Genomic DNA, 25686 nt, shown 5'->3' on the forward strand with positions numbered 1-25686 from the left:
CCCTCCCCTGAATGCAGACCTATCTGTACGTTCCTCCGTATTGAAATCTAGACCCCGATGTTAAAGACATGTGAAAGCCACAGGCTGGGGACACACCGCCCACTGTGGCTTCCCCATGCGCAGCCTGCTTTTCCCAGGTGGGGGTGCGCAGGGCTTACAGTTTGGCAGAAGACCACGTCCCGGCGGTGCTGCAGGCTCAGGTAGGTGGCTATGGTGGGGGCACTGTCCTGCATGAGCAGGAAGACCATCGCCTTCTTGGCCTTGTCGCTCATCATGGCCACACAGTCTGTGAGCGTGGTAAGCAGGGGGTAAAGAGCCTCGCTCCATTCACCTGGGCAAGGGGGAAGGCAGGGTTAGAGAAGGAACACTGAAGAAGGACATCCTGGTCTATCTAACCGGGTGCCCGTCCCCTATTCTGCCCTGCCCTCCCCACTTTCCCTCTCCTATCCTTTCTGCATCTCTTGACTCTGCTTGGCCCATGCTCTGGCCCCAAAAGACACCACGTTACACCTGGAAGTGACCCAGCCTCTAACCTTCCAGACTAAAGCTTTCCTGTAAACTCAAATGTCAGTCCTACTCCGGGACGCTGACACATGCCTGGTCTCCCAAACCTCTGGGGACTCTACACATAAATACCTGGAGTAAGAAAATCCCTAAGAAAATTATTCTGCCTGCAGAGGCCAAGCTCCTTGGATATGATCCCGTTTTCCACCGGGGAGAAGGGCACCCAGGAAAGTAACGTGTTACCTTGCTTTTCTTGTCCCAGCTCTCAAGGATCTATCCTTCTAAAGCAAAGGATAGCCCACCCGTCTCCCCTTTGTGCAACTGTGCTAAACTCTCCCTGTGCACATCTGGAAGAGAGACTGTTCCACATGGTTTTTGTGTTTTCAGCTCCCAGAACTTCCCTTCCCTCTACACTCATGTTCTTCCCTACCCCAACCCTTTTACCCCGCTGCCATCTAGTTCTAGCTGAAGTTTTCGAGTGTTCTTTTTTTTTTTAGGAATAAAAGGAAACTTTGACCCTCTACCAAAACAACTTTTTAAAAATAGAACCTCAGGAGAGAAAAACAAGGTGAAAGGTATTTTTACTTTTGGCTCTTGTTTTTCCCTTCCTATTTAGAAGACATTTAAAAGGGAGAAGACATGCCCTCATCAGTTGTATTTTTAACAGGTTACCACACCCAGAAATAGGCATCTGATCCTCACCACTGGAAGCGGGCGGCGGCAGCGGCAGTGGAGCGAAGCCGGGTCTGACAAGGAGAACGTCAGCACCGAACGCCCACAAACATCACTGCGCTCCAGGAAGGCCCTAGGGCCGTGTGAGCCGTGTGGCTGCCGGAAGGGTAAGCGGGACTGAGAGAAACAAAATGACCTGACTACTCTCTCGCACTGTGTGCGTAGCACTTTGTTGAGAAAGAAATTTAGAGAAATGCCTAAAGCCTGTACAAGGACTTCCCTATACTCGGTGTTTAGTGGACACGAAGTTTTCAAGTATTTGTAGCAATTCAAAACTTGGCAATGATCCAATGGCACATGTAGGCACATTGTAGGTGGACAAGGATTTCTAACTGTCATGGAAAAGAGCAGGCTTAAATTTAGAAAGTCCACAGCAGAAAGATCTTAACAAATAAATCCCAGTGACACAGAATACTGGACTGCGGAGTGGAAAATCTGAGTCCCAGGCCGCGGCTGCCGCTGAGCCGTGGTGGGCCGCGCAGGTCCCTCGACCCCTCAGTGTGGCTCCTTCTCAGTAGAACGGGAGAGCCACTCTAGGTAATACCCAAGTCTCTTTCTCCCTCTAAAATTCTCAGAGACCATGTTCTCATTTCTTGTTTCTTTCTCTGTGGAATTCATGTCAATTCTATTCTGCAACTATCAAAAAGGCCAATGACAACTAAGTTTCAATAGCCAAACAGTTTGGGGAAAGGTGGGCTGTCATTAAGACTATTCTTCACAAAGAGGTAAATGCTCTTAGAGCAAATGTTGCCAATCATTCTGTGCTTTCCCTCTTTACGTGCATATATACATGTATATGTATGTATGCAATCAATATGCAAATTTTGATCATTTTAACCTGAAAATGCTCAAAATGTATCAGTGGTCTTATCTGACTAAGCAAGCCCCCTCCATACAGCAGTTTTTGACTTTGCCTACTTCTCCTTCAAAACACTCTGAAAAAACTGGAGTATAGAAAGAATGGTTACAAAGCACTAGGCGTTTGTCCTGGAGAAAGGAGATACGGACCTGGGGGGAGGGGCTGAGAGTCTGACATTGGCCCAGAGAAGGGCTCAGACGTGAACATCAGTCACCATCTACGCATTCCCCCTGGCCCTGCACGTTATAACCACTTTCTCACTTCATCCACAGGTAGGATTATAAATACAGGTAAGGAAACAGTGCGGCTGAGAGTCCTCCCAGACACACAGAAACAGCTGTCACTTGCACATACATCTGACTGACTCTAAACTCCATGAACTTCCGTGTCAGGCTGCTTCTGCTGAGGGCACAGTAGGAGCTGGGGGCGGCACCTACTGGGGTCAACGTGAGGAAAAACTAAAATAAAACACTTCCAAACAAAGGGCCTTTAGCTAAGTGAAGGTATCTGGGATGTTAGGGCTGGTGAAGGGGTTATATATACTCTGCTTCCTTCATCAGTGAAGTCTAGCTCTGAAAAACACAGTGACTAACAAGTGTCCTCAGTGATGTGGCTAGTTCACTTTGGGGGGCAAGCTCCTTATCTGGTCGCTAACCTGAAACACTCACTGACCGGCAGCCAATCCATGGACCATATTTTTGTACTTTTTCCTTATTAATAGGGAAAAGAGGGAGTGGCGGGGGGGGGGGGATGGACAGAGAGAGAGAGACAGAGACAGAGAGAGAGAGAGAGAGAGAGAATATCCCAGTTTAATAAAGTTCTGCAGGAAAAGCCAAAGGAACTCCTGGCAGGGGACTATTTTAGTCCATTTGACATCAACTGTGGACAAGCCACCAGCACTTCTGGAAAGGACATAGCTGCCACAGACAGTTGAGTTCTAGAAGCCAGGCACTTTCCTGCGTGCTGCCTGTCTGGGAACCCACTAGTCTTCCCATGAGTTCTACAAACTTTGGGATACCAAGTGGAGGAGAACACGGAGCTTCCAGGTGGCAGGTCCCTGATGCTGCCGCCCCCTTTCTTAGGGGTCCTAACTGCTGGGTGTGGGCCCGACTTCACCTGCACTCAGGCTCCAGGGAAACCAGCTCAGCATGAGGGCACTGAGGTGCCAAGGAGGTGAGCTGAGCACTGGAAGCCCAGAGACGGAGATGAAGGGTGCCAGGAAAGGGAATGGGGAGGAGAACCCGAGTGACGACCAGTGCATCTGCCGGGGCCTGAAGGTCCAGGGGACAAGGGTCAGAGATCCCACACTGACTTTTCTGGGAAAGAGAAACTGTAAGGGAGCTGAAAGCAAAGAGGGGGGTATGATGTACCCAATCAGGTTAGTCCACTGATGAGCTAACATCAATAGGGTTCTGGGGTTGTGGCCAGTAGTCACCCCGTGAGCCGAGCTGGAATCACGCTGCTTTGTGAGCGGGGAGGCCCCCCCTAACAGCTGACAGGCAGAGTCTGGTAAATCCCACAATTGCCTATTTGATGACCCCTAGATACAAAGCACATGTCCTGCCATCTCGTAGTAATATCCAGTCAGAAATGTGTGATCACCAGATGGTCATGCAGCTGTTTTTTGGAGGTTAGGAAAAATACAGAACTTGCGGGGGGGGTCGGGGGGGGGGGCGTGTCTCATGCTCACTCTGGGGAAATCATAAGCCAATCCAGGAAACTCAATAAGAACTAGAGCAGGGGTCAGCACACTTTCTCCATTAAGGGTCAGACAGTAAATATTTTAGGCTTTGAAGGCCATGGGGTCTCCCTCACAACTACTGGACTCTGGCATTGCCCCATGACAGCAGCCAGAGACAATATGTGAACACCTGGGCATGACTGGTTTCCAGTAAAACCTTACGTACACGAGCAGGCGCTGGGCAGGACTCGGCTCAGAGCTGCGGTGTGCCGACCCCTGCACTAGAGCCAGAAACATTGATTTCTACAAGCAAACGCAGCGAAGATCCCACCTCCAGCACTAACTCCAACTGAGGCCCCCAGCCTGACAGGAATCTAAAGCTGCATCCAGACTCAGAGGAGAGGGTGTTGTGTGATCATGAATGTCACAACATTTGGGCGACTACCTATTATCCACCGTCCCTTCCACGTGATGCTCCTGAGTTCAGGGGAAATCACAGGAAGTACATCTCTGAATCAGGTCACCCATGTCAGGAATCCCAATGCACCTGTGGACATTAGTCATCTGAAAAGGCTTTAGGATGGGAAAGTGGAGAAAAAAGCATGTGGCGGCCTGCTTCAGGCCACTGTCCCCAGCCCATCGGGTCCCTCACCAAACCTAGCTAAGTGACTACATGCCTCACAATTAAGAGAGTCTCACAATTAAATAGTCTCCTAACCCTGGGAGCACAAGGTGGTCTCTGATATGCGGCTACAAATGCTGGCAGAGTATTAAAAAGACACCTGCTGAAGCCTAGAGCGGAAACCACGTACCTGGGCTGGACTCTTCAGGAGGGGGGCTGCAATCTGCACAGAAACGGAGGGCGACACGGATGATTAAGTAGCAGCACACAATTCAAACACCAACAACTCAACGCTTAGAGCAACTGCGTCGGCAGCTTGCAGTAAGGTGCTAACCTGGACAGAGAAGAGGGGGGCTGGCCTGCCTCTTCCCCAACAAGTCGCACGGGGGCAACTTGGCTGCTCTGAGGCTACCAAGTCCCCGGTAGCAAACACGGCCCAATTCACAGACGTAAACATTCATGTTGCTCACAGGCCAACATGAAATGCTCTTCAGGGATGAGCACTCCCACATGTTACGATGTGATGAAGTACCCACATCCATCACATTGTATGTGGCAGAGCCCCACTATGGCTCACGACCTCTGGAAGCAAATTTAAAATGAGAGACTGTCCAGGTCAATGGCGTGTTCCCAACGTAGAGCCACCACCCTGCTGACCGGTGGGCCCTGGGCTACAGCCTGACCGCTGAGGTCCGAAGGTGGGATGAAACCATATACAGCGATGAAACCAATATACAGAAATGTCTATGCCATACTTCCAAATTTAAGCCAAATATAAAACTTTTATGATTTGGGGTAAGTCTAGAATTAGAATGGCCCTCCAGGTCCCTCAAAGAATACCAATTTTAGTTTGGTTTCACCTATGTTGAGTCACATTGAGCAGTGCTCATTTCAATTTCACATGTCTCTTAAAAAATCTAAATTTCCTGGTTAACTGGCTATGCAACCTAAAAGAAAACAAGTTTGAAAAGGGATCATTTAGAGGAAAGGCTTATTTTATTTTATTGGCTAACTTTTCAGTTCAAAGAATGTCTTCAGGATAGTGAAAAAGGTCGTTTCAGATCCCCAAGAATAGCCGAGACTGGCTTTATGGAGACTCACAATTTGTGGAATTGTCTAGAAGGGGTGGTGAGGGATCCTTTCCCTCTAGTCATTTTTCACAATGACATCTGCTTCTGGCAAAAGGGACAGAAATAAAGCCAAACTGCAGGCCTCTGTGAGCTGCACACTTCAGGCTCTTCTTTAGAGCCCATGGATCTAACAGAGAGCAACCCCATGGGATAGAGATGCAGGCGGGTGATTCTTAAATGTCTGACTAATCAGAATCACCCAGACCTTGAAAAAATATATACATTTCTGCTTCCTCCTAACTGTTCCCTAAGACTCTGGGTCTGAGTAAGGAGAAAGGTCTGGGGCCTGTTTTTATGATCTTCTGTGGTGACACTGGGCAGCTGGGTTCAGACCATTTCTGAGGCGGCATCGGGGTTAAACCTGGCTGGGTAACTCATCTTTCAGTCACAAGGAGAGGAAATGGTCTCGAGGAGTACTCCTGGACCAGTTGCCTGTAACTTGTCTTAGGTCATGAAAGCCGCTGAGATTTAATGACCACTAAGGACTTTCTCTCATTCTAGCACATAAACCCAGGGTCCATGACCCTGGGTGAAACCCACAGACCTTAGGTTAAGAACAACCTGGTCTGGGTTTGAATGGCTCTTCGTGGATAAGGAGCGCAAAAGAGTGTGCATGTGGAAGGTACTGGAAGCCACAAATCCTGGCAGGTGGTGGGTGGCGCAGAGGGGTGTGAGAAATGGGGAGGCTTACAGAGCCTCTGTGGTTCCAGCTGTCAGGGACTTGTCAGTGGGTCCCGTGGAGCCCTGGCCCTGATGACCCCTGCTCGCCAGGCAAGGCTCTGATCAGGTCTGCAGGAGGGCGAGCTGAGAGGCAGCGCAGCAACTTGGTGCAAGATGAAAACCAAGGACCCAGGATAGGTACAGAATTGGAACAAAAAGTACTGATGCCTTTCAGACAAGCACCGAGTTGTTTGTGTGTAACAAATAATGTGGCATCAGGTCAAAACAACAACGTGGAATAGTCTAAAAAGTCATAACAAAAACCTAACAGAGCCTGAAGACAAGGGGCTGAGCAAAGTACGTGGCTCACAGTCTTTACAAGCAAAGCCCTAAACATCGTAAATAAATGCTCATTTAAATAACTTTAAAATTGTATTGAAATTTGTCTATTTGAACAATACAATATGTGCCTAGGAAAAAATAACATTTTTAAAATAGTTATAGATACAACAGTATATCTGATTAAATAAACTCTTCTACATTTTAAAAAAATCCAATAAATTACTTTTCGTACCTGCAGAAAAATTTTAAAAGTACAAGCAAGACAATATTAAAGAGAAATGAGCAATGAACTTTCATAAATTTTTAAAAGAAACACGAATAACAAATGAGAACATGAACAGAGACAAAGTGGGTCCATGAACCAATCAATCACAGTTTGGGGAACTGAAACTCATCCCTCAGGGATGGAAGAGTGGAGAAGTGAACACTGTGGAAACAGAGGCTCACGTGTGCCCTGGAGACAGACTGCAGGCAGATCAGGAAGGCGCAGGGCATCTTACAAACAGAGAAGGGTTTATCAAGAGGCTGTGAGACTGAACGATTCTGCATTGAATGAAATCTGCCCAATCCAGAAACTAATTAAAAGTCCTCCCTGTAGGAAGCTAACCCTGGCCTTACTTCCTACAGCTAAATGCCCCCAAAGGAGAGCAAAGAGGAAAGAGAAGCCAGGTCTGCAGCCAGTTGTCAGCTGCAGGCCCTCTTAACCCCTGCAGCTCTGTCAGTACAAGGCAGGAAGCCCTGAGCTGCAGGGCCCAGGGAGCACCTTAGGAGAAAGCACATATCCACGGTCTGAAGGCTGGCAGCAGGGCCAAGTGTCTGGTTATGCTGTCGCCGCAGACAGAAGACTCCGAAGTGTGCTGCTTTGTGCCAACGTCTGACCATCCACTCAGAGCCCCACCGTGGAGGTGGTGACAACAGAGGAACCTAACTCAGTCCCCAGGGGCACAGGACAGGTGCCACCACTGGAATGGGTCACCTACATGTGTCTCTGCTGGATGGGTGCGCCCAACCAATGACAACCGGCCTTCAGACAAGCCCACCGGGCCTGCTAACAGCCCTGGTCCAGCCGGGTCCCTGCACTGCTCCTGGTGCAGCACATGGCTTCGTCAGAAGGACATCTGCACTTTGGCCTCCTTCCGGTTCTCAGACTGGCCTACAAACCAGAAGAGCCCGGGAGCCCCACTCTCACTGTGGCGGCAGCTGACCCACGAGGGCCTTTGCCCGACGCGCGGACGCACACGCGGCCTCCAGGGGCCTGAAGCCCCGGGCCGCCCACCTCACTGCCGCCGCTCTGGGCCCTGCAACGCCGCGCCCCGCCCGACGCCCTCCCTGCAGTCTGCGTAGGAGGGAGGACACGGACTCAGACAGACACACAGACAGACAGATGCAGCATGAGGTGGAGGCAGCGAGGGGGAGGCGTGGAAGCATACGCACGTGTGGTCAGGTGAGGACGGCATGCAGCGGAGGGCGTGGTGGAGGCGCGCGGTGGGGCGGGGGCGTCACAGAAGGGGTGCTCCGGAGTGATCCAGTACGCGTGGCTATTCCGGTTACCTTTCTTGCTGATGCCGCTGCCCGAGCCGGGGAAGACGTCCTCACAGCCCTCGCCATGCATGCGCTCCTTCTGCAGCAGCTTGTCCACCCGCTGGATGATGCACTCCAGGCTCTTGTCCACGTTCAGCCACACTTTCTCCTTCCAAACCAACAGGCTCATTTGGGTCAGCTCTCCACGGGAAAGACAGAACAGAACACAAACCGAACCCTCCCCCACCGACCCCCACCCTGACCACTGTGCTCATTAAAGCAACACAGGATTTATCAACATCAATGCGATTCTTAATTCCCCAAATACAGTAGAAGCTGCATTTTCTTCTCAAAGGCCGAATCAATGTCCTGTGGTCACTGTTTTTAAAGTTTGGAAGCTGTTCACTAATAACTGTGGAGGAGGCCAGAGAGGACTTGCCAGTCCCTCCTGGTGCTACCAGAAGGGCCACAAAGCCCAGTGCACCAGCCACGTCCCCTCCTCCCTCTACTGCAGACCCACACCACCATGCCAGAGGGGACTGAGATCTCTTTTGGATGGAAGAGACTGGAAACAGCTGACCACTTCAGATGGGGTGTGGGAGAAGGTAAGGGAGCGCCGGGGCCACACGGGATGGCCAGTGCGTCCCTGCTGACTAGGGTAATTCAGGGCCACGCAGAACTGCCTCTAAATAGTCATCCCCATAAATGACAAAATGAGTTCTACGCTACGTCCCCTCCCTCAGGAGACGCAGATCTGTTCTCAGAGACAACTCAGTAAGGAAGAAACAAAGTGGCACGGTGTCAGGACAGCACCTCCCAAATCCTCACCACTGCCCCAGCACCTGAGTACCCACAGCTGCACGTGTCCGACGGCAGGGGGGCTGCCCGACAGAGACTGAGGGACAGGGGCAGGGGCGAGGGCAGCAGGGAGAGAGCTGCCCTTTACACCAGTTCTGAGACAGGCCAGCCCACAGCAGCCTTGCTCCTCGGGTGAACACAGGTAAGGAAATACCATCTCCCGCCCTGAATTCGGTGGCCCAGGAGCCCCCCAGGAAGGAGACTTGGGGTTTGTCTGCAGAGGCACCGGCCCTCCAGGTCCCTCTGTGGGGAGAGGCTAGTGAGAGGCTTCACGTTTTCAACACAAGCTCAGCAGCAGGAAGGGCCGTGGGCAGCAGACTCACCCACTCCTCCTCGTGCCAGTCTACCTGCAGAGAAGACCGGCTGTTCCTGCCCGTCCACCTGGCCATGAGGGTGTCCTGGTCATTCCTGAGCATGACCTGCTCCTCCTCGGTCGAGGTGGGAGAAGCCTTGGAGGCGATGTAGTCGGGCCGTGCAGCATTCAGCCCATGGATGGAGTTGGCCAGCAGCTTGCAGTCGCAGACGGTGACCAGCTGCCGGGTCTGCAGGCGCACACAGCCAGGCCACTGAGCCTCAGGCCAGGGGCTGCAAGGCCCGTCCTCCCCAAGAGCCCAGCACCCCATCCCCTGCCCCACTCCACAGCACAAACAACTCAGAGCTGCAGCCCTCAGGACAGCTAGCTCACAGGCTGCCACATGACCAAGCTGGCCAAATCTCTGCAGGAATTTCCCAGCAAGAAAACTGGAGAACACAGAGAGGATGAGGGCAGCTCGAGAAACCTCTGACAGTCTTTGATCCCTGCCTGCCTCTGAGGCTGACATCGCTCAAGGAAGGGCCTGAAGAGAGCCCAGTATCCCAGCTGCCGAGGACTTCCTGGGCTGTCCCCTAATTCCAGGGGACAGGCCTTACTCTGGTTCGGTCACCGAAGCCTTATCTTGTTGCATCTAATACCTGAAGCCCTGGGCTCTGGGCAGAGGGGAACTGGCACAGCATCCTGGTTCTGGGGAATTCTGCATGCAACAGGAGCTCTGTGGCTCCTCATTTCACTTCTGACAACATCTTTCTTTTCCAAGCGGACCTACTCCCCAGTGCTCAGTCTTTATGCTGGTGAACACATGTGAAGGATATAATACGTTCTGATCTGGGACAGCATCTCACCTCAGCAAAGCGAGTGTGACTGGATAAGTGTGATCAGAATCTCTGTGCGTGTGTGTGCGCGTGCACGTGTGTGCGCACGTGTGTGCGTGTGCGTGCGGGTGCGTGTGTGCGTGCGTGGGGTGTGCATGTGCGTGTGTGCATGTGTGCATGTATGTGCATATGTGTACGGGTGTGTGCGTGTATACATGTGTGCATGTGTGTGCGTGTTGAGAAACTAAGTAATTTGAAAAAGCATCACCCATCAAAAGGATCTGATATATCTGCGCCTCTCCCTCCCAGAGGGATGTATGTTTATAAATTTCAATCAGGATCAATTAGTTAATTAGAGGCTGATTTACTGATTTTATGTAAGCCAACAAAATTATATTGTTCTTATCTTGTGCCTGCATAATAGCTTACTTTCTTTTTTCAAATTCCAAGTACAACAGAACAGTGGGAAAAATAACTCCGAGTAGGCCATTACTAAGAGAGCCGTGGAATAATGCCAGCCTTCACGGTGACCCGTGGACTCACTGGGAGACACGTCTACCCCAAGCAGTGGCCGGCATCACCGCGCTGGGCTGTCCTTGGCCTGCCCCGCCCAGCTCTGTGACCATGGGCAAGCCACCAAACCTGCCTGGGCCGTGGGAGGACTGGATCTGTAGCTAGATCGTCAGAGTTTTCTCAATTCGCCCTTGTGTGCACGTCTTTGGGTACACACGAGATGTCCCGGGTTTTCCGACCCAAACTAAGCAGGGCAGCCCCTCCTACCTTGTCTGCCAAGATGGCAAGTGTTCTTTCGAGGCCAGTGGCAGACCTGTCCTTGGCCGCCCTCGAGAGCCGCTCTGCGTAGTAACTCACTTGGGTTTTCAGGGTGTTGATCTGGGCGATGATCTCCTTGGCTCTGACAATGTCCTGTGGTATGTAGATTATGGACTGGCAACTGGACGACGTACTAGAAAGGATAAGAATGGATCCTAAGGGGCTCTCTCGAATCGGTGAGGGTGGCAGCACCTCCCAACCCCAGCCCATGACCAATACAGAATAAACCATTCTGTAACTCAGGGATGTTTTCCTGGGCTGGGCTAGCTGGGTGGGCAAAAGTAAATATCAGGAGGCACTTTCTGTCTGGATGGTAGAAGTTTGTAATATGAAAATGCAATTAAGCCTTTTATCTACATTTGTCTGTATTTGTACTGTGTGTATGTACTGTGAGCAGATATCAAAGCCAGCAATTACCCCAACGCTCATAATCGTTTACCTAAGATCCTCACCTTCAACTTCAGGATTTAAGTGGAGACATGGGGTCTGCTGATACCAGAAGGGGTCAGTTTATCACAGTGAAGGGAGACTGCCATGGGTGCTGGACTTGGCCAAAAGGACCCTCGGTTTTTTTTGTTCAGCCAATCGGGGCTTCAGACCTCCTGTGCACACTCCCACAGTTCTCCTCCCTCCCACGTCTGACCCCAGCAAGTCCCCAGAAAAATGGGCTTCCTTCCCTACCCCCTGCTCCAGGACTTCCTGTCCCTGAAAATTAACGTTCCAGCAGAGGAGAAGAGGGTGGAGAACATGCCAAGCCAGAGGCCAGGCCTGGACACGTTGATGGCTTTGAAAACCTGGTTCTTCCTCTTTGCCTGCCTCCTCGCCACAAACAGCGTGTGCATCTCAGGATCAGAGGTCAAAGCTACGGCCCAGCCACTGCCCAACACAATCACGGCCTCTGGAGAACCAGCCCTATGGCCCCAGCTACATGTGGCCTGGCCGGCACGCTTAGCCCTTTTAAAAGAAGATGGTAAATTGTGTGTCTCCCAGCTAAGATCCTGAATCAATCCAATATTATAAATTGACTTTTCAGACCATGTGAGGAAGCCGAGGAAAGAGGGCAGAGAAAGTACAAGCTGCCAATGAAGAGGTCTCTCCCACAGTGTGAAGTCATGGGCTCTGGCTGGAATAGGTGTCCCATCCTTCATGGAATGGCGGACCCTGACTGGTCCCCTCCCAGGAGCCCTTTGAGTTTGGGGGAAGAGGGAGACGGGGAGAGAGCCACGGACTCCATCACCTTCCCTGGGGGTGAGGGTGATGTGGGCCGGGCTGAGAACCTGGCTCAGTGGGCTCCGTCCAGGGTACCCTGTAGGTGGGTCACCAAGAAACTGCCCTGCCCCTTCCTTTGATGGACTATGGGGTGAACATGCAAAAAGCAAAGCCCAAAGCATCCCAGAAAAAAAACCACACCCAGAACCACACACAATGAAAACAATGGATGTGCCCAAAGCCCATGCAGCAGACTGAGCTTGAGCAGCGTGGTCCCAAAAGAGTCATTCCACAGCACGATGTGCACACAAGGACTTTCCAATCTGCAATCGCTCTTCCAAATGAATAGCTGCCACTTAAGGCGATTCTGTCTCAAAAATACAATCTCAGAATAGAATTGAAAAAGCCTCTCCTCCTCCCAGGCCTCTATATTCAGAGCACGCGTGTGGCGTGTGCCTCACGGCTGTGTGCACACCAACACACACACCCTCCCCCGTGCCCGAGAAGAACAGCACCCCACTCACCCTTACAGGTCACGTCCTAATAACATTAACCAGGGCCGTATGCACAGGGAGGATGAGAGTAGATTTCCAAGAGCTGCGGTTCAGGGCTGATCATGAACATATGAGCACATGTGCCCAACTGCCTGGTCCTAAAAATGGGGAGAGCTCAGGAGGCCCCAGCTGGGAGGGGTGTTTCTCGGGACTTCCTGCTGTCACAGGTTCCCCGCCAGCCCTGACACCTCAGGCAGGGCCCAGCCACGGCCCGAGTCTCACCAGCTCCAAGAGGGCAGCGACTCCAAAGTGCCTCTGGGGCCTGTCACCCAAAGAAGCCACTCAGAGCCCCGGTGCTGGCTGGGACATGCACTCTGCATATGACTGGGGGGCCTGGGGCAGCAGTGTGGACCCCTAGACAGCACACATGATGGTTTCTGGCTGCCACTTTTTGGTGGGAAAAGTCACTTCGTTATTGTCATTCTTGGTAAAACTGACACTAGTAACATTGTTTTAAACTATGCATCAACTGTTCGGTATCGTGAAAACGTACGCTGGCTTCCTTCCCGCAAGAGGCAATGGTGAAGCGGAGACTGGAAAGCCCCAGATTCTTACACAAGAAGCCAGAAAGGGATTCCCAACCACAGCAGTGGCAGGGCCTGACATCCCAGCACCACCGAGACTTGCTGGCCTGGCTCTTGTCACCCTGGGAGACAGCACCGGGTCTGCTCTGAGTGAGCACAGCAACGTCCTGCCTGCCCGATTTAAACGGCAGAGGAACAGACTGGAGGTTGGCTATTCATTGTCAAAGAACATTGCAGTTGGAAGGGAGCAGCATTGTTGAGGGGGCGGTAACTAGGAGCCCACAGCGGCACTGAGGGGAAAACACCTCACAGGGGACGGCACAGCACAGGCTTTCTCTGCATGAGAGCAAGACCCAGACAGACACTCTCTCCACAGACAGAAAACTCACCAACACTCCTCAAAACTGCTAAAGAAAAGAACCAAAATGAAATATTAGCGTTTGTTAGCAAACCCCAAATGCAAAACAAAAAATTAAAAAGCCAAGTTATCTTTTGTCAAAATACTTGAATTTATTTGTTGAGGGACAACGGTTAACTTATGATCCCCCCGTGCTTGCTCACCACAGCCACGTTAGGGGCTGTGCTCACGCCCAGAGAGACCCCCCCACACCAGTGGGCAAGTTACGTCTGCATTTAAAGGAGAGTTCCAATGAGGAAAACCATTTATACAAATGCTTTTAGGACACGAGTAGGAAATTAAATAAAAGCTTGTATTATGTATTTGAAAACTACCTCCAAGGCATTTTGGGGCTAAGAAGTTCTTAAGTTGACACGCAGAGTGATCAGGTATCAGCATGCCGACCTTCCTGGGACAAGGACAGTCAGGGGGCATCCTCCTTGACTGGCTTTCTCCTCCGGGGCCCCCATGTCACCCTCAGAATGCACACCACACTCCACACAGCCCCATGCAATGGCGCAACAGACACGCGATCTCTGCCTACGCAGAGCTGTGGTGGGGACAGGAAGCCTCGTCCTTGTCACAAGGCCCAGAGGAGCACTGGAGTGTGAGTCCTCAGGCGGGCTGGGCACCTGGCTCGTCTGCACAGGGAAGAGCCCTGGGTGGGGGCGAATCAAGGTGGAGCAGGCTGTCTAGGGGCCTCTCAGAGAACAGACCCCCTCCAAGGCTGAAACTCCCCTTCCCAACTGGGCCCTTTCTTGTTCCTCCTCAGACTTCACAACTTCCTGGGCTCAGGACACCCCGTGCACACATCAGAATGGTGACTCCCCAGTGTGCTCTCTTCCACTGGCCTGCTTCCCATGGTCAGCGACACTCCTAACTGCAACCCTGACCGCCCCAGCCCCCTGGCCAACCACTGCACCTGACCTTTCACCTCTCCCTGATTCAGTCTGAGGTCACTTTTCTCCAGTCATGTCCTGACTCCTAGCCACAGCAGCACAGGGCCAGGCCAGGGCCCCTGTCTCCGGCATCTGCAAACGCTCCCAATCTGACCACTCTGTCAGGCTCTCGTGAGGTTTTCTGGGCCTTGGCTTCACCTCGTCTTAGACCATCCCATGCCCAGTCGGTAAGTCTGACCTTTCAACCCCACATTCTGCGATGCTGTTCCAGGGAAACTTCAGCTCATTCCCCCCACCTTCTTCTCACATCCCTTGTAGGACCAACTGCCTGGTCCTGGCCCTTTCCGTCTTCTCCAGAACTTACTCTATCAATGTTCTCGTCCATCTACCTCATTTGCTCCCATCTTTCCTCTCATCATAAGCACATGCTCACGTCATAATCATCCTCCCCAAACTACAGATTTCAAGCTACTTCCTGTTTCCTGGTCCAATTACAGGACCATCTACACTCATTACCTCCATGTCTTACACTGGCGTCCCTTGATCTATTTAAATCTTGACAGCGACATTGTGGAGGTCACCACTGCCTCCCACGTGTCCCACACCCCAGCGTGCATTTCCAGCTCTCCCGCCAGCAGCCCAGCTGCGCCTCCACAGCACCGTCTGCGTGCTTGTTTCGCAGCACGGCACTGCTGGCTCCAGGCGGTGATGCTCACATGTCTGCTCTCAGGCAAAGCCCGGAGCTGCCCAGGGCCAGGCCTGGATCTGTCAGTCCTGCGTCCCTGGTGACCAGCGCCCCCCTGGCTCCTCTCCCCGAAGCACTGGGTCACCGGGACTCGAGGCGCACCTCACTGCGTGCTCCACACCGCCCTTCCCCACCCTGCTACCCGGTGATTTCCTGCTCAGGACGGTAGCCCCATTGCAGCCCTTGAGCCTTTTTAAAAACTGGGAAAGTCTATCATGGCTGTCCCTCTGGAAAGGAAACAGCCTCTCTCAGGCTGCACACTTTGTCATGTTCAGCTGACTGACCTGGGCCTCTCAAAGGCAGCCAAGCCAGCAGTCCACATAGGGTGGCCGCCGAAAGCACCACTTGGAGGTAGATTTCAATTCACAGGGACAGGACCACCGATCAGGTGCCCTCATCCCTCCACCCTCCAGTCACACACACAGAGCAGCACAGGGTCCGTAGGCAGCCCCGCCCACCACGCAACAGCAGGCTGAATGGCTGGATGTGTTTGTGGTCACATTTTGATTTTTTTTTTTAAACCAGGAAGCTTCAGACAGACAGCTGTACAAGGACCACAGACACCCCCCAAGAACTTACTGTTTCTTAGTCTCTTCAAATTTGTGCAGCTTTTTGCGGAGACCTCCTGACTTAAACCCTTGGCAGTGTGCTGCAGGCGCCCCAATGGTGACAACGTCGTAGCTCTGATCTGAATGACAGAAAGCTCTCCTCCGTTACTCTGGGCTCGAGCCTGTGGACGAGCCAGCTACAGGGAGATGCACACGGCTCTGGGTCCTGCCCATCCGCCCGTGTCTCGGCAGCCTGAGGGTCCCTTAGCCCCACAGCCTGCACAGTCCGACGGCCTCTGGAGCCCGGCACCCTCATCTCCCAAAGGGGGTTCTGTACGTCTCAGGGTGGAGCCTCCCAGGGTTAGAGGCAACTACCCAGCAAGGCTCAGCTCCCTTCCTTGGGAAGGATGACTGACGGGCAACTCTCCGCCACAGAAACACAAAGGGAAGCTGGAAGGAGGAGAAACAAGAGCAGGGAATTGTGTTCCTTAACAAAGACCTGACAAGGGCCTGTGACGTGTCTCTTATCCGAGCTGCCCAGCAGAACACATGGGGAAGGCTGGGACAGACGTGGGGCCGCTCAGGGACCAAGCCCACAGGGAGAACAGCCGTGAAATGTGATTCAACACGACGGGCAGAAAAAGTTACCTGATCCTCCATCGTCTTGAACTCTCATCCTCTGTATGTGCAAGTTTGTGGGAACAAATTCCAACCTTTTATCTGCTTTCAAACTGCTTGCTTTAAATGAGGGACCTAGGAAACAAAATATGAGAAAACAAAGGTCATCAACACGTATCCCCCAGTCATGAATGGTGAGTAGAAAATGGGTATTTTGAGGATGCTGCTCGAAAGCAGGTATGTGTTGGTGGTGGCCTAGGAACGGAGCTGCCCATGAGCACATTTCACTTCCGCATAGTGGGTGGGTGTAATACTGTTGAAAGGGCCGCTCGCCGGCCCGGAGACTCGTTCTGGGTGCTTCGGTGGTGAACGGAGCCAGGTGGAAGCAGCTTCCGAAGGCAATGGTGACGATGCCAATGCCGTGCCTTCCGGTGACTCAGCTCTCCACTCGGGTCTGACACACAGAGGGCACTTTGTGCGGCACAACAGCAGTAGCGCTACAGAAAGCAATGGGCCCACGCCAGGAACTACCTGTGCCAACTCTAGAGACAGCCATCATCCAAGATCTAAGAAGCTGGTTCCTAGAGCAACACATCTCAATTCTGAAAAATAATAAACGGTGTGCTCCTCACCCCGGGTCTAACAGGACAAACAGATGCTAAACAGCATCAATTTGGGCTCTTGGGAACACAAACTTAAAACACGTTCCCTTGTATGCACTTGGGTGGTGAAAGAGACTGGACCAACTTTTCTAACAAATATCCACCACCTTATTTCTATAGTCAGAATCGGTTACTATTTAAGTAAAGAACTCCATGGCTACAAAAGAAATGGACTACAAATTACACTGACAATCAGAAGGACAGGAGAAATAAACATTGCTTCTAGTGAAAAGATTTTGCCAGTACACAAAATACAGGCCAACCATTGTGTGCTCTGCACTTTGTCACAGGAGAGACTTCACTAGATACTTACAGGGTGGCCCAGGGACCCACAGCGCTGGCAGCCCGGAGCCTATTAGAATTGCCGAATCCCTTGTCTGCTATTAACAAGTCCTCCTGGGGAGTCAGACACACAGTGACATTTGAGAAGCTCTGCTCTCGAAAACTCAAAGCTGTGTGGGTGTCAGACTTTCCCGGGGAACAGGTCTTCAGCACTGTCGGTCCTAAGTTCCTTCAGGCAAATGCTGCCACTTCTCCTAGACACACACTTAGGCCTAGTCTTCAGATCCAAACCAAACCCAGGCACCACCATCTTGTAGTCATCCCTCCCATATGTGGCTTCTTCTCAGCCATGTTCCTGGACACGTTCACACATTGTGTCAAAACTACATGAAGGACTTAGGATTTTCTTTAAACCTGGAATTTTCATTATGGAGAACGGGGAGGAGGGAAGAATCCAAAGATAGAGAATAAAGTAATGAAAAGCCGAAGAACCCATTCCGTTTGGAATAAAAAGAGAATAGTCTTCTAACTAGCCCCTGAGAGGGGCTGGCCCGGTGGCTCAGGTGGTTGGGGCTCCGCGCTCCTGGTGCCGAGGGCTGCTGGTTCGATTCCCACATGGGCCTATGGACTCTCAACCACAAGGTTGCCGGTTCAACTTCTCGAGTCCCGCAAGGGATGGTGGGCTCCGCCCCCTGCAACTAAGATTGAACACGGCACCTTGAGCTGAGCTGCCACTGAGCTCCCTGATGGCTCAATGGTTGGAGCAGATTGAACACAGCACCTTGAGCTGAGCTACTGCTGAGCTCCCGGATGGCTCAGTTGGTTGGAGCGCCTCCTCTCAACCACAACGTTTCCGGTTTGACTCCTGCAGAGGATGGTGGGCTACGCCCTCTGCAACTAACAATGGCAACTGGACCTGGAACTGAATGGCGCCCTCCACAACTAAGATTGAAAGGCTTGGAAAAAAGTCCCGGAAGTACACTGTTCCCCAGTGGAGTCCTGTTTCCCTTCCCCAATAGAATCTTAAAAATGAATAAATAAATAAATAGCCCCTGAGAGTGGTCTGAAAATCAAGACACATCTTCCAAGAAGAAAAGGTGAGGTATCTGCACTTCACTTTCCTTTTTGAGCCTTAAAACAGAGAGTTCCATTCAGACAATTTATATGTTTCCATGTAAGTACCACTGAATATTTAAACTGGGGAATCTAGAAAACTGCTTTGTCTCATGGCAAACAGCCTACATCATTTTGGTCATTTCACTGACAGATGCTAGACCAAGGTGAAGAAATAACACGAACAGCCTGTGATTTGGTCTCTCCTAAATTTCATCCCACAGGCACATAACACCATAGAAGGAATTTTCAATGCAATTCATAGATCTGTCTCCTTAATTAAGATCTAAAAAATCCAAATTTTAAAGAATTTACACCTACGTGAGAATTTATTTTTAAAAATCCATTAGCGTGTCTGTCAGTGAGGATATCTGAGCGAACCTGAGCTCCAGATATTCAGGTGGGAAAAAGGGGAGCATGTGTGCCATGCGGAGAACGAGACCTGGTACCCACCTTTGTACTGATGGAGGTCAGTCAGGTTCTCCTGGTACGTGAGGATGATGGTCTGGTACTGAGTGACGATCTGGCGCCGGAGGCTCTCCCAGCAAGGGGACAGCTCCCCCAACTCCTCCAGCTCACACACTCTGCAAGCAAGACACGTGCACGTCAGGCCGTGGGGGCAGCTCCACTCCCTGGGGAGGCACCGGAATCCATACCAACCAGGAGAACAAAGTGCATGTGGGTGAATCGCTGATGCCCAGGGAAAACACTGGCTACTCAGTAAGTCCAGAGGGCAGAGCCCTTTAAGAGGAACAGCCGTATGAAAGGCAGACCACCAACCATGTGGCAAGTGCACAAGGAAACTCTGTACAGAAACAGAGTCAAATGATCGAGGAAAAGTAAGTGGATGAAGAGAGAAGGGGCGGCCCCCTGGCATGTATCACCGATCCCACAGGCGAAGGCTCCAACTACAGCCCATCTGGATCTGGGCAGAACAGACCAACGTGCGACTGGAGGCCTGCAAGCAACTGCTATGACTTGTTATCTCCAGAAAAATAAAAGCTGAACCTCTTTTAGGTCGGCAGTAAATAATAGCTACACAATCAGAATAACAAACACACAAGACGGATTTTTAAAAAGTTTTTCTTAGGAAACTGGAGAATGGGAAAGTATAAAAGACCTAAAATCCTCTTTTCATAGGAATTTAGTAGCTAATTCCTGAAACTAATTAAGAGTATACTGCATATATATTTAGGAATACAGCTGTCAAGACTACAACAGCTAACAGTGGTTGTTTCTGGGATCAGAAAGTCGGCCCCAGGACGTAGGTCTTTTGTTAAAAGACACTGGCACTATTTGACTTTCTTAGACTACGCACATTTACTACGCACATTTTCCTTTGAGGAAATAAAAAAGCCAATTTTAGAAAAGAGTTTAGGAATCTACTAAAGTGTCTGAAGCTTTTAAAAAGTTGTACCATTTTATTGCCATTAAATTAGCAAACAATGTAAGAGAAGACGAGTGCATCCTTACCCACCACGGCCCACAGGCCTGGCCTGAGGTCGGCTAGTGCACAGCAGCCCATACAGCCCCACCCCTGTGGCGCCACCCGTTGCCCCTCTCTCTGAATCTCGGCCATGTTCCATGGGGCTCCTTCTCATGCTCCGGGGTCAGCTTAGTGGCACAGTCTCACAGAGGCCTGCCGGGCCCACCCGCTTCACAGCCCGAAACACATGTGCTGACACATCGGGGGCCCCTGTGTGGCCCCCAGTTCTCTGGCAGTGACTATCTCCCAAGATCTGTCTCACTCGTCAGAGGCCCCCGCACTGAACACAGTGCCTGCCATGTGATTGGGGTAAAAAACAACACAACCCTCGAGACCAAAGCGCTGTTCAATGAAGCCTTTAAAGTTATAGTACACAAAACTACATACATAGTACAAATAACGGGAAATTATGTCCTAACTAAAAATTAGAACAAGCAAAGTGAAGCTATATGGAAAAGTAGATGGCTGCTATGTACATAGATAGAAGTACGGAAAAGGGGAAAGGAGAAAATTCTAAATTAAAGTACATGTAAATATATACATATAGACAGAAAGCAATTCTTTGCATTATTCTTGCCATTTTTCTCTAAGTTTCAATTTCTTTCGAGATAAACAAATATTTTTAAATAGCTGTAGGATTCTGGCTGCATTGTTTTCTTTCACGTTTCTGTTAACATTGTATTCACAATTAATGTCATTCTACGACAAGGAGTAGAAATGACAGTGTACGGTACATGGCAGACGTGACCTGCAGTGCCCCAACCACCCCACAGGCTTCTCCCTGCTATAGGACCAATGACACACTCCCTGAGCCAAGGGGACACCCCAACGGGTCCCACTTGGCCTCCGAGAGCCTGTATCGCTGTGGTCCTACCCGTGGAAATTGCAGGTCATAACCAAAGAATGCCCAGCTATTTCTAACTTTCTGAGCCTGAATGAGAGAAAAGGAGAGGAAAAGGGCAGGGAACGGGGACCTAGTGCTGGGCATGTGTCTGGTGCTCCAGCCACATTATCTGTGAAGTTGTCGTCACACGGGAAACCCAGGACACAGATGAGCAAACTGAGGCTCTGGCAAACCCAGGCCACAGAGCAGGCAAGTGGTGGAGGCTGGGCTTGCCGCCTGGTGCTCTGTCCACCACATCTTCCCAGAGCTTTCCAGAAGGGAAGGGGCATGTGACATGGGCCTGGTGGGTGGTCGGCCACTATTCCTGGCCTCACCTGGCCGCATCTTCCTCCAGAAGGAGCTTCACGAACTGCCGGGGCACGTGCAGGGAGAGCACGCTCTCTGCCATCTGCTCCAGGATCCGCAGGTGGTTGCCGTCGGTGGTGGGAAACCGGTACATGCGGCAGATGGCGCCACCAAATACTGAGGTGAGATGGTGGGAAGCCATGTGAGCAAGCGGCGGGCATGTGAAGACCTGCATAGGGGGCTTCCCCCCCAGCCCCTCAACGGTGCTGACAGCCTCGCGTCCTCTTCCTGCCCAGCTCTAGGGACTTACACACGTAAACCCAAACCCACAAGGTAACTGGGCCTGAACACTCTTCCTCTGCGACCTGCTATTTTCTCGTCCCAGAACATGTAACTCCCAGGTGGAAGGGCTGAGGCAGTGACGTGGGCAGGCCTCAACCCCAATGCAAACAAGAAAGCGTGAAGCGAAGGAAATGGCCCTTCCTCAGGGTATCACCGACTCTTTATGCACCGGCAAAAACAACGGCACGTGGATACACAGCACAGGGGTGACAAGTGGGGCACATGGCCGTGACAATCGTGGCGGGTGGAGAGGAAAGGGTGACCATGGGCCCGAGTGGACACTCACAAGAGTGGCAAGAGTACCCTCGGAGGAAGCATTTACCCGATTTCAGTAAAGTGTCTTTCCGCAATGAAGCATGTTTGGACCGGAGTCCCAACGCCTCGGTCAAGCTCTCATCGACGGGCAGGACCATCTGGTGACGTGTACAGAAAAGCACAAGGAGAGTGAGACTCAGATGGGCCCAGAGCACTCAGGGGAAGTGGTGGCCCGCAGACGCCATAAAAGACCTCTCAAGATTCATACCCACACCAAACACTACAGTAAATACGCCACCCGAGCCACAAATGAATCCACCTCCCTGTTCCACACTGAACCTGTTCCACACTGAACCTGTTCCACACACACACAGTTTTCTAGGAATGCATGCCTTTTGGCTGAGTCACTTAACTTTGTGTTTTGATGTGTTAAATGAAACGGAAGGGCAAAGGATGTCCAGGAGTATTTCCACAGCTGACATCCTAGGCTTATTTTGGGTAAAATGGGTATCTCTGTATTTTACAACAATGACTACTTACCGGTGTTTGGGCTCTCAAATTAGAATTCTAGTTTGAGAGCATGAGAGAATGTGAGAGAGAAAGAGAGTGGGGGAGATGGAGAGAGTGTGCAGACAGGACGTGTGAGTACATGAGGTGGTAAGGCAACAGTGAGCCCATGAGTGTCTGCGAGAGGAAGATTCTAACAAAATATCAGACAATCTGGGTCTCATCCCACACCCGCACCAGCCACCTCTCTCCCTGCTCCTGACCGCAGCTCCTGCCCATGTCCAGAGATGGCCAGTGTGGTGGGGAGCAGGGCAGGCTCCAGGGCAGCAGCACATGGGGGAGCCCCCTTCTCTGTACTTGGAGAAGCGCCTGGGGGGACTGGCCCATACTCTGGGGGCAGCATCAAGCAGCAGGCCCTGCCTTTTTCTCCCTTGGGCACAGAGGCAAAGTCCATCTTACTCCTTCTCACGGAGGGGAGGAAGGAGGTGTGCTCACCCTCCCATTGACGGTGTCTACAGACCGGGTCACAGGAGGCCGCTGATCCGACTTCTCCTCCATCTGCCAGCCGATCACGGTGATGTTACCCACACGGTCGCTCTCTGCAGACCTGCAACAAGCAACATGCTCTGGGAAGTGGCATCGTGACAACACTTCATTCTCGGCTTAAAGCTCCGATATGTTTGGTAACTGAGGGGTCCTGGGCGTGTCAGGATCGGCCAGGCTGGACGGACGGGCAGCATTTGTTGTAGGCCCAGGCTCCAGAGGGGGTACACGGGAAGCCATGGGGGCATGGAGCGGGGCACAAAGCTCCACGGAGAACTGTGGACATGCCTCAGTCCCCTGGGCTGACCGCTGCCCCAGAGAGCAAAAGGGACACATCAGGAATCGGGACTGGAGAGCATTTTCTGGCAAGGGACCCCTTTCTGCTCCTTCCCACCCCATCCTCAAGCTCTGAGTCGCCCCAAGGCCTAGGCCTGGACCCCAAGTAGACTGAGGTCACCCAGCCATTTCCCAAAGCCTCTGAATCCTAATACAATCCAGCTGATGCCACTCCAGGCCTAGTCAGCCTCACCCCTAAGGCCCCTCGGGGGGCTGCCGGCTGCCTAGGCCCCTCTGATCACTCAGGGAAACTCCAGGCTTTTTACTTAAGGTGTCTGACTTAGCCAGGTTCTACATTTTCATGTGGTCACTTCGATGGCCAATTTCCTTTGTGACTTTCTCTTATTGTTCTCCTGCCTAGAAAAAAGTCCTTTTCCCTATGCGGTCTGTTCAACGATGATCTTTTAGCCCCTTTTGAAAAGGATGATGCCCACTTCTGACATGTAACCCTAGTGCCACTGGAATTACTTCTGGCACGTGAGACAACTGGATACTTGCTCTAACAGCCCTCTCACTTTCCCTGAGGCCCTTGCTCTATGCCGAGTCAGGTTCTCCGTGCAGACCAAGGAGGCTGCAGGACTCTCATCCTGTCCAACACCCACAACACGTAGCACCAGAGGGGCAGGGTGCTGCACCATCTAGCAGGGGGTTCGTCTTTTCTGTCAAAATTTTCCCAATTTTTATATTATTTTGAATAAAAGGAATGCCATGTCAGGGTACGCATAGGAATTGTCCATAAAATGAAATTGGGAAGGGTTGCCATCTTGATACTTTCATCTTCCATCTTCCTTCCAGGGATGGGGGTGGGAGGGTGGGGGGTTTCCCTGCTTTTCTCACTCCCTGCCTCCTTCCCTGCCTCCCCCCTTTCCTCCCACAAATATTTATCAAGTGCCAGGCACTGTTCTACATGCTAAGGACACAGCAATGACCCCCTGCTCTCTGGGAACTGATGTCTACTGGGGAGGGGCAGGTACTGGGCAAACACAGTGCCGTGAGATATGCAGCTGGGTTTCCCTTCAGGTCTGAGTCCAGCACACATGCCACACAGGCCCACCCCTGATGGGTCCTGTCACGAGCCTCAGTGGACAGCCCCTCGCCACAGAGACTGGCCTCTGGGAGGAGGCAGGAAACCCCCCCAACCCCCCACCCCACCCCGTCAATCCCTAGACCTCCTAACTCCAGACCCTGTCAAAGGAACAAAATCAAACACCAACCTGAGTGTTAAATGCAGCCGATGGTGCCTGTCCTGGAGCAGATCCTTGACAACAAATGTCCCAGAGCCCAGTAAATACATCTGAGGAAGAGGGAGACACAGCCTGAGTCCCTTGTCCTGCCCCTGCTCCAGTGACCAGGTCCCGGGGAGTCTGGCTGACCGCTTCCCACAACACTCAGATCCTTATGGCAGGAGCCCAGGAGGGAAGCTTGGAAAGAAACTCCCAAGGACAAATCCACGTGGACATCGGCTAGTTTGCGAGCCAGTGGTAAAGTTCGCCTCTCACGGAAATGACTACAGAACTGAAGAGAAGAAAAGCCCACGCACCACGATGTGTTACTTAACTGTTCCCTGAGATCTGTCTTTGACATCATACACGGAGAGTTTGATTTGCGTCATTTGATTGATAAGGGAGTCTTGGAAGAAGGCAATACTGCTTAAAAATATAGGATTGTTGGTTCCCTAGAATGGAAAAACAAATCATCAGAACACAGAGTAGGGTTTTTACAGTAATTGCTCTTAAAATACAGCAACACTTCCTAGAACAAGAAACTAACATTCTTAGCAACTTGGAGCAACACAACTGCTCGTGGCAGCTTACACGGATGCACGGAACCAAAAACCTGCTTTCCGAAAAGGGCGAAACAGTCTGCCGCACCCTCAGATCCAGACTCAACGACAGGGCCCCTGCACGAGCCGTGCCCAGGGCTCTTTTGAAGGGATTCTCACTTAGTAGGCGGGGTTTCCTAAAAAGGAAACGGGTTGACTGTCCACGTTATTCTTAGTCGTACAACTTGAGGACCTACGGGATTAGGACCTACTACTTTGGGCTATTCATGTAAGACGTGCAAAGGCGGACGTCAGAGGAAATGAATGGCTTAAGCCGTTTCTTATTTCTAGAATCCTGTGGTTTAGAGTAATTGAGGCCTGGCCTTTAAGGCTACCCCTTTTCTAAGGACCAGCTGCTAGTTTCTAGATCACAGGTGGCCATTTCCTGGTAGCCTCGCCTCGGCCCCCCAGAGCCTCATGATTTTACATTCTCTTTCTCGGCAGCAGGCAGTTATCACAAATGGCTAACAGTTCCCGTCTGCGTCTGTGGTGAGGTCCATGCCTCCAGCGGTGACTCCTCTCAGCCCCAGACCTGGCCTCTCACATCTCCCAGCCCAGCCAGCCTCTCGCTCCATCCATCCTTAGTTCCCTGTCTCCAACTCTTTCCAAGGAAGCTACAAACCCGGGCATCCGCTCTCCTCCTCCATTGTTCTCGGCCACCAGTGCTGATGAACCCTTTCCACAAGTCCACTCTCACAGGCACCCCTTCTTTCCCCTCCTTCCCACTGCCAGTCAGCTGCCACGTCACTCCCTCAAATGAATGTCCGAGTTAGGAGTGCCCTGAAAC

General features: G+C 51.6%; 1 protein-coding gene across 8 annotated transcripts in view; it reads right to left on the reverse strand.

The window, feature by feature from the left end:
- Positions 1-25686, reverse strand: part of INPP4A (inositol polyphosphate-4-phosphatase type I A) — a 109320-nt gene that overhangs the window by 20129 nt on the left and 63505 nt on the right. For 3 of the 8 annotated variants that reach the window (XM_081068491.1, XM_081068488.1, XM_081068489.1), the window contains exons 6-19: positions 24636-24752; positions 24292-24371; positions 22694-22805; positions 21759-21849; positions 21124-21271; positions 18873-19003; positions 16393-16497; positions 15776-15884; positions 13545-13562; positions 10818-11001; positions 9233-9451; positions 7965-8220; positions 4589-4621; positions 159-331 (exon numbers count right to left, since the gene is read on the reverse strand). In XM_081068491.1, the coding sequence (XP_080924617.1) occupies positions 159-331; positions 4589-4621; positions 7965-8220; positions 9233-9451; positions 10818-11001; positions 13545-13562; positions 15776-15884; positions 16393-16497; positions 18873-19003; positions 21124-21271; positions 21759-21849; positions 22694-22805; positions 24292-24371; positions 24636-24752 (1776 nt within the window). The remainder of the gene's footprint in view (positions 1-158; positions 332-4588; positions 4622-7964; positions 8221-9232; positions 9452-10817; positions 11002-13544; positions 13563-15775; positions 15885-16392; positions 16498-18872; positions 19004-21123; positions 21272-21758; positions 21850-22693; positions 22806-24291; positions 24372-24635; positions 24753-25686) is intronic. The other 5 variants (XM_081068494.1, XM_081068493.1, XM_081068492.1 and 2 more) reach the window with 3 other exon arrangements.

The sequence above is a fragment of the Rhinolophus hipposideros genome (assembly GCF_964194185.1).
Source record: "Rhinolophus hipposideros genome assembly, chromosome: 12".
Lineage (NCBI taxonomy): Eukaryota > Metazoa > Chordata > Mammalia > Chiroptera > Rhinolophidae > Rhinolophus > Rhinolophus hipposideros.